Here is an 8,825-nt window from a genome sequence, read left to right on the forward strand (position 1 = left end):
GCCACCGCCACCGAATCCAAAACCCACTGCTCCATGCGCCTCACCGCCCAAACCCTACAACCGCCCCCAACTCGCCGACGCAGCAGCACGGTCGCCCTCGCCGGTGGACGCCATGTGAGTCTCTGCCTCTTCGCGCTATCAGCTTCGCTGAACTGCTTGCCCTACCGCGTCTCGCTGCTGTTTCGCCTCTTGGTGTTTGAATTCGCGTGGTTGATGCTGCGCAGGTCGTCGCGGCTGTGCGTGAAGAACCTGCCCAAGGGCGCCGACGAGAAACGGCTGCGGGAGGTTTTCTCTCGGAAGGGCGAGGTGACCGACGCCAAGGTCATCCGAACCAAGTAAGCGCGCCGCCTACTCATTAGACATTGGGGTCATTGCTTGCTGCTTATGTGCCAGTTTAACCGTAATATGTGTTTGCTTAGAGGAACCGGGAATAGATAATCAGACGACTATATATTATGTTCCTTCTCACGGAACACATTATATTTCTGCACAAGGATGAACTTATGAACAGTTGCTATAGAAAGGTAGTTTCATTTAGACGAGAGAATCCAAACCTTTCCTGCATTGTTCAAACCTGGGCTGGCTCTCATTATGCCCTACTCCTCCACAATGAACATACAAGATTGACCTGATTTGTACCAGACGATGTGTAACTTGCTTTTTGGAGAAATTATAGTTGAAGCGTAGAGACTTGAATGGTGTTGCTTCTCTGTAGGGATGGAAAGAGCAGGCATCTTGCATTTATTGGTTTCAGAACCAATGAAGAGGCAGCGGAGGCTCTCAAGTATTTCAACAACACATACATTGACACTTCTAAGATCACATGTGAGGTATACTTTACTTTCTCAACGGGCTTCAGCCTTTCTTTCCCCTCTTTTGGATTGTATCTATTGGATGCATATTGCTGTAGGCGATGGAACGCACATGCCCATAAATAATCTGTTGTGTGACAGGTTGCTCGTAAGATTGGTGACCCTGATGCTCCTCGCCCTTGGAGCCGTCATTCCTTGAAGAAGCCTGAATATAACAGTAAAGATAAGAAGGACACTGTGGATGCTAACACACCGCTGAAAAGTTCCAAAGGCAAAGGAACATCTGTTGATGCGGGAGGTTCTAAAGGCAGTCTTAGCTAATGATCCCAAGTTCGAAGAGTTTCTTCAAGTTATGCAGCCCCGTTCTAAAGCAAAGATGTGGGCAAATGACACAACAGGCACCCTTGATGTTGCTGACAAAGATAACACCCTAGTAGCTAAGAAGCTTCTGAAGAGTACTGCTGCAGTCTCTGGAAACGATTCATCTTCTGAGAATGATTCATCTTCTGAAGATGATTTTGAGGAGAAAGTAACAAATGATTTTCCCTCGAAAGATGCTTCAGAGAAGCTACAATCTGGAAGTAAACAAGACAACAATATGACCGATGTGGACTTCTTGAAGAGTAAAATTAGAAAAAATTGGTCAGATTCCGAATCTGATGATGAAGATTCTGGTGATCAGTTGGGTAGCAGTTCTGATGATGAAGAACCATCTAATGAATTACTTGATGCAAATGAAAGGGGTCAGGTGGTGGATCAGAAGGGTAATCTGAACCAGAAGAATAATGTAGATAAGAAAACACCCATGGAAGTTAGTGACATGGAAGAGGTGGAAGATCCTGACAACCAAGACGGTGAACATATTGACACCCAACAAAAAGATGAAAAACACGCCAATCAAGAAACAGAAGATGTGGAAGCCGCTTCAGCTACTGATGAAAAGAAGCTGGCACTGGAGACTGGCCGTTTATATATCTGCAATCTTTCATATGCAACTACGTATGTTCTTACCTGTTACTACTTCAGATCAACCTTTATGTATTATATTCAAGATATAACTGTTTGCCTTTTCTTACAAGCATATTGTTGTTTATGGTTTCAGTGAAGATGATCTGGTTGAGCTATGCAGCCAGTATGGTGATGTTGAGCAGGCGCATATTGTTGTCGATAAAACCACTAAGCTCTCAACAGGCAGAGGTTATGTGCTTTTTAGCCTTCCAGACTCAGCAGTCAGGTATTTGGTTAACAACTTTAGCATGTCTGATTCAGAAGGATATTCTTATTTTTTGACAGCTCAGCTTACAAGAGATCCTTTAATCATTTGCTCTACAAATTTAGTTTCCTTATTGCATGTTGCGTCACACCTTGATATTTTCTTTGCAGGGCACTAGGTGAATTAGACAACTTCAGTTTTCAGGGGCGACTATTACGTGTAAAGGCTGCTAAACCACTAAATAATAAGCCGTTTGAGTAAGAAATTAAGTACATTTTGTGTTGTTTATTTCTTGGGTTTTTGCTATGCAAATAATGTTTAATTCGTTTACTCTTAATTGTCATGGTCTAGTCATTTTGTTGTTGACGAGAAAATGAATCTGAAGCAGCAAAAGTTGGAACAAAAGAAAGCTTCTGAAATTGGTGGGGATACCAGAGCATGGAACAGCTTTTATATGCGTCAAGATACTGTATGGTTATCTTCTAGCCTTGACACTGATTTACTGATCTTTATTTGTGCCAACTCTACATGCTGTTTATTTGTTTTTGTTGAGACAAACTGTAATGATCACATGATATTGATGTCAAATATGTTTTTTGCTATTCCTTTATAAGTTGCTAATGTTGTTGAATTTTGAAAATTTCCATTGGATCTTGTATGCAAACTGATTGAAGCAATTGTGTTTGTACTTAGGTTGTTGAGAATATAGCAAGGAAGAATGGTATAAGTAAGAGTGAGTTACTTCATAGGGAAGCGGATGACCTTGCTGTCCGTATCGCTCTTGGTGAGACACATGTCATTGCGGAGACCAAGAAGCATCTGGCTAGGTCTGGAGTTAATGTTGCTGCCTTGGAAGAAAATACTTCCAAAAGAAACGAGAAGTTGAAAAGAAGCAACCATGTAATACTGGTAAAAAACTTGCCATTTAATTCTTCTGAAGAAGATCTCGCTGCGATGTTTCAGAAACATGGAAGTTTGGATAAAATCATTCTCCCTCCAACAAGAGTATTTGCCTTGGTATGTTCTACATTTTGCTTGTGTTGTTCCTCTATTTGTTGTCATGCTGGTTGTGATATTGCCTTTTGGAGCTATTCATGGCTGTATATCATTTGCTCTCAGAGTTTGCAAGCGGGCTTCATTACCTGCACTACAGACAATGCCCCTTGACTTCATTGGTTTGTCTTAAAATTTTCTTTTGGTTGTCTCAGGTAGTCTTTGTTGAAGCAACAGAAGCTCGTCACGCTTTCAAAAAATTGCTGTACACACGATACAAGTAAGTTTCTGTAGTGGTGACAGTTAATTCGTTGCTATTTCTGAGATAAACTTCTGCGCTCTGTCTTGATCACTTCACTTGATTGAGATCTGTATAAACTACTGTTGTTAATTAAGGTAATAATTGCATTTAATTGAAGTAATACGTGACGGGTTGACATATTTGCCTTTTGTAATTCAGTGAAATATATGCATCAGTTGTTTCATCTTTCATGTCTGATATTCTCACCTTGACTTGAGGCCGCAGCCTTGTTTACTTCAATTAGGAAGGTTTTCTTTTATTTTTATATTCCTGAAAGGTAAAAAATATATCAGCTTCTGCTGTTCTGCTATTAAAATACTTTTGTGCCACTTTACACCACTGCTATAGATTGCAATTATCAACATCAACGCAATAAGTGTTGCCTTTTATTTATTGGACTCATACCTGATACTTGTATACTGGATATTAGCATGGGGATTACTTTTTGCTGATTACAACTTCCTGCTGACTTATAGTCCTTTTCCCATTTTACTGCTTTTAAGTTTTATTTGCCAGTGGCGGCTTCTGACATTTCTGTCAAAAAATGCTCTTATCTTGTTATATGAATCTACAATGGTCTATATCTCATAATAGTCTTTCTTTTGTACTACAGGGATACTCCACTGTATTTGGAATGGGCACCTGACAATATTTTATCTCCTACCTCAACACACGTGGAAGAGGAGGAAATGAATACCATTGGTGAGAGGATTATTACAAAAGCTATTGTAGATCAAACTGTGGAAGGAGTGAGTGCTGAGGAGATTGATCCTGATAGGGTGGAGGTTTGCTCTTTCTCTAACTTGGCCTTTCAAATTATTATTATATACAGTTTATGACAGAACAGTTTTGTGTTTGCTTTTGGCTACATCACTTATACTTGGACTGTTACAAATCTTAGTAATATACCATTATTCATTGCAGTCTCGATCTGTATTTGTCAAGAATTTGAATTTCAAGACTACAGATGAATCCTTAAAGCAGCATTTCAGTACAAAATTGAAAACCGGGAGTCTTAAAAGTGCAACGGTATGGATATCCTTATGAATATCGAATGCATTATTGCATGTCCCACTCTCTTAACTCTTACCCATCCTTTTTTTGAGTCATTGTTTAGGTGAAAAAACATATTAAGAAAGGCAAGAATGTTTCGATGGGATTTGGCTTCGTTGAGTTTGATTCAGTTGAAACTGCAACAAGTGTGTGCAAAGATCTACAGGTATTCCTGCTGGACCTGCCTGTCAGAGTCATCTTTCCCTCTTGTACTTTTTTCCTGTATATTATGTTAATGTGGCCATACATATATTCAGCATGCTAAATGATTTTTGTGTTAATAGGGGACAGTTTTGGATGGGCATGCCCTGATCTTGCAACTGTGCCATGGGAGAAAGGATGGTCAGAGTGCGAAGAAAAATGAAAAGGATAAGAGTTCAACAAAACTTCTTGTGCGAAATGTAGCATTCGAAGCGACTGAAAAGGATTTGAGGCAATTATTTAGTCCATTTGGCCAGGTGAATATCTTCCTTTTGTTATTGAAATTTATTGAAAAACCCAGATGAGAACAAAGGAGTCTCCATGGATGGGGATTCAGTCTCGTAGAAAATGCAAGAATATATCATGGTCAAAAATATTTGAACTCTCACAAAAAGAATATATTTTAACACAAGGAGTTGTTAATTTTTATGTTCTCTTTGATTTACCCAAGAAAGAGCCAATTTGTTTGATTAATGATTATATTCTTCCTGAAGTCTAATGAGTTACATTGATGAATATAATTTCAGCTCAAAAGCCTCAGGCTGCCTATGAAGTTTGGAAGTCACAGGGGTTTTGCTTTTGTTGAATTCGTCACGAAGCAAGAGGCACAGAATGCCCTGCAAGCCCTTGCGAGCACCCATCTTTACGGCAGACACCTGGTATGAAACCTTTCTCCTTTAAGCTAGCGCCCTATGATGCATGAACCAACTGCATATTACTGACTCTCTTGCGTTCGCTTCAGGTGATTGAGCGGGCAAAAGAGGGAGAGACCCTTGAAGAGTTGCGCGCAAGAACCGCTGCTCAGTTCGTGGATGAACAGAGCGGTTTCCAGAGGATGTCCAAGAAGAGGAAACAAACTAGTCTGATGGACGAAGGCTCTGTCAAGTTTTCAAGGATAGTAGAGTAATACCGTTCGATGGAGCTATCACGAGGCAGCAAATTTTTGATCACTTTGTATGATAGTATCACTCGTTCAAGGCAAAGCCTTTTTGTTGTTGTTTTCTCGTCTGTCAGCTTTTTCACTTTTATCCTGTCTTGGTGTTTAAGTCCTCAAGAAACAAAAAGAGGCAATGCAGCAACTCTTATGTACAAACTGAATCACACTCGTGCGTTCCAAAGCCCATTTAAAAGATTGTTGCCACAAAATCAGAAACAGCTACTTGTTGAGTTCTATCATCCACCTTTACAAGCCGCAGCTATTCTTGTATGCAGTGTAGTAGAATTTTATACAGCAAAATGTGCCAGGCTCGTCACTAGTATGTGCTATGCCATCTGTGTTTGGTGCATCGTATCAAAATATTATGACCCTATCATCCTCACCTTTGTCTACAAATGTACCAGGCAGAAAAATGGAAAGAGCTCCTGCCTGTCAGGTAAAGCTATATTCTGTTTCTGTCATGTACACGACCTGTCGAAAGATCTTGAAAAATTCATAGCCAGCGCGAATTGCTGGAACCAGACCGGCCTATGCTTCCTGAGCCTCCTCCCTCAGCGGCCGGTTCTCGCTGCTGTGGCTCTCGAGAGGCATGTACTGCGACATGATCGCCGCTACCTCTGAATCCATGTACGACTGCGAGAGATTTTATATATCGTCAGCCAAAAAAGTTCATGGTCATTTGGAACAAAGCTAGAGATGGAGGGGGACGCTGCTTGTGCCTCCGATCCTTACCCTGAGCCTGTACTTGTAGAAGGCGAACCCGGCGGCTCCGACGCCGACGAGGCACGCGAGCACCAGCAGCACCACCGTCCACCCGAGCGACGACGTGTTCTTCGCCACGCAGGTGTCCTGGTCCCTGATGTAGACGAGGTCGTCGCCCTTGCACCTGCAGTGGTGGCCGCCCCAGGTGTTCCGGCAGGAGCAGTGCGGGCATGAACAGGAGAGCTTCTCGCCGCACTCGTCCACGTCTGCGATGAACAAGACGGCCGTCAGCGAAAGGAGAAGGTTGCAGAGCTGAACGAGCAAGACGCACCTTCGCAGGTGAGGCCGTCTCCCCTGAACCCCGGCGGGCACTTGCACCCGCTGAGCGATTCGGAGCCGGCGCAGGCGGAGAAGGTCTTGCCGTGCCTGGTGTCCTTCCAGCACCCGCCGTTGTCCACCGCGCACCGCCCCGGCCCGACGGCCTTGCACTGCTTGTACCCGTCCCCCTCGTACTGCACGCCGTCCACCACCGGGCACTCGCAGGTCCGCCCCCGGTACGTGTCCTTGCAGGCGGTGACGTTGGTCTTCTGGTCGCGCCAGCAGCCGCCGTTGTTCTTCAGGCACTCGTCTGTTTCCATGTCTGTGATGTAATCGCAAATGTTTTGAGTTTGTGATCAGTGGTTAGCATTGAACTGAAGCAATCCATCAGGGATGGCTTCCTCGAGTGCGAGGTTGCAGACCTTGCGTCAAGCAGACACGGGGCTCAGTGGTCTCCTTGTAGCCGGCGCAGATCGCCTTCAGAACGGCCGTGCTCTCCAGTTTCCCTGCGCACAAATAACACGATTAGTTTCAGACAAAAGCAGAGATTGTTCTTGAAATTACGAGATGCAATGATCAGCAACATCTTCTTGATTCCTGAAATCAGCTGTCTGATCCACAAGTTCAGTACCATATCTGGAGATAGAATTTTGCAAGAAACTCGTATGGAATTCGTACCGCGGTACTGCACATTGTTGATGACGAGCGTGGGCAAGATGGTGACGTCCCCACGGTTCCCCTGCCCGACCTGCACGATCTGCTCCGTCTTGAGCACGTCGTTGTCGACGTCGGCCTCGGGGTCGCCCATGCACTCGGCGATCATCTCCGCCGGCAGGCCAAGCGACGCCACCACCTCCTCGGCGCACTCCCGCGAGTACTTCCTTTCCTTCATGGAGCACCTGACGCGGTAGTCGGTGACGAAGTCCCACCACACCCACGACGAGTTCCGGGCGTTGGCCACGCGGTGCACGCACAGCTGCCGGAGGTTCTCCAACACCACGTCCTTGCCCTCGTAACCCGCCGCGAGGTCTCCCTCCGGGTCCGGCGCGCAGTACCGGCCGTGGTTGATGCACTGCGACGCGCACTGCCGCGTGCCGGCGAACTGGGACGGGCAGAACCAGGTGATGTAGTGCGGGGTGAAGAGCGCGTCGCCGGCCTTCTCCAGCAGCTGCGCGTGGCCGCGGAACGCCGACACGAACGCCGCCTGCTCGTCGCACCGCGGGCCGCACTCGTCGTTGCTGTTGGTCCAGAACTCGTACTCCACCCGGTCGTCCGGGTTCGGCATCGACTCGCGCCAGTCGAGGCGCACCACCACCTCCTCGCCGCCGCCGGACTTGGAGGCGGCGGCGCGGAGGGCGTCGCCGAAGGTCTTGGTGATGAGCGCCGAGGGGGCGGTGATGTTGGCGAGGAAGGCCATGTCGGGGGTCTCCTCCTCCGGCGTGTCCATCGTCAGCAGCGGCTCCTCCACGCTGTCCGCCACCAGCACCGCCGCCGCGCCCGCCTGCTGCGCGTTCCACGTCTTGAGCGCGAAGAAGCAGCCGCCGCGGTCCACCAGGAGCACCACGGGGCGGCCGGACCGCGACTTGAACGGCGCCGCCGCGTCGAACGGCTTGCACCCGTTCGCCAGCTTAGCGTCGGCCGGGTACAGCACCACGCCGGTCAGCGTGCCACCGTAGTCCGGGACGCCGTAGTTGGCGATCGCGGCCTCGTGGCGGCCCCGGAGCGAGTGCGGCGACACCACCTTCACGCTGTTCTTCTCCACGATGAACCGGGCCGACGCCACGCTCGCCGTGGCCACGACGAGCAACAACACGGCTGCGAGCCTCCTTCCGTCTCCTTGCATCGCCATTCTCGAGATGTCTCTCTGGCTCGGTCCCTTGCTGCGCGTGTTCTTGGAATTTTTGGCAGTAGGGTGGTTAAAACGGGGAACGTAGTGGAGACGACAGTACGTAAGTTGGACAGGGAGGAGACCAACGAAATTACGAATTTTTAATGGTTCAATTCAATTATTCAGACGTCCTTTTCTGTGACGGGAATAAGAACATTTCTGAGAGAATTTTGGGCGTAGACTGCAAATTCAAGTCCTAAAAAGTGTTCAAATGTTGATTTTTTCCTCGCGGTGTCGCTGTACAGGATGATGTTTACAATTTTGCAATTTCAGATTGACCGGCTGCAGGTCTTGCCCACAAGTTTTTTTTTTCCTTTGATAGAACAAAACCATACGAGAGGTGTGACATTGCTTGCTTTGCGTAGCACCACACCGTGACGTGCTAATTATGCTCTGACCAATTCCAT

The 8,825-nt window shown here is 46.7% G+C and overlaps 1 protein-coding gene and 1 pseudogene across 1 annotated transcript; one reads left to right on the forward strand and one right to left on the reverse strand.

Moving 5' to 3' along the window:
* The first annotated feature begins 104 nt into the window (after positions 1–104).
* LOC124669904 lies at positions 105–5,578 on the forward strand (annotated as a pseudogene).
* A 369-nt stretch (positions 5,579–5,947) lies between these two features.
* Positions 5,948–8,379, reverse strand: LOC124672074 (vacuolar-sorting receptor 7-like). The gene is made up of 5 exons (XM_047208364.1): positions 7,209–8,379; positions 6,953–7,036; positions 6,544–6,852; positions 6,243–6,478; positions 5,948–6,143 (listed from the first exon to the last, which is right to left on the reverse strand). Exons 1-5 carry the CDS (start codon positions 8,377–8,379, stop codon positions 6,039–6,041), a joined length of 1,905 nt encoding a protein of 634 aa, XP_047064320.1. The 3' UTR covers positions 5,948–6,038.
* Between the last annotated feature and the right edge of the window lie 446 nt (positions 8,380–8,825).

Source organism: Lolium rigidum, chromosome 7 (assembly GCF_022539505.1).
Source record: "Lolium rigidum isolate FL_2022 chromosome 7, APGP_CSIRO_Lrig_0.1, whole genome shotgun sequence".
In the NCBI taxonomy this organism is placed as follows: domain Eukaryota; kingdom Viridiplantae; phylum Streptophyta; class Magnoliopsida; order Poales; family Poaceae; genus Lolium; species Lolium rigidum.

Coding starts and splice junctions, on each gene's coding strand:
- LOC124672074 (XM_047208364.1), bottom strand. CDS start 8,379: ATGGCGATGCAAGGAGACGGAAGGAGGCTCGCAGCCGTGTTGTTGCTC. Junction 7,037..7,208: donor CAACAATGTGCAGTACCGCG/GTACGAATTCCA, acceptor ATTTGTGCGCAG/GGAAACTGGAGAGCACGGCC. Junction 6,479..6,543: donor AGACGGCCTCACCTGCGAAG/GTGCGTCTTGCT, acceptor TGTTCATCGCAG/ACGTGGACGAGTGCGGCGAG.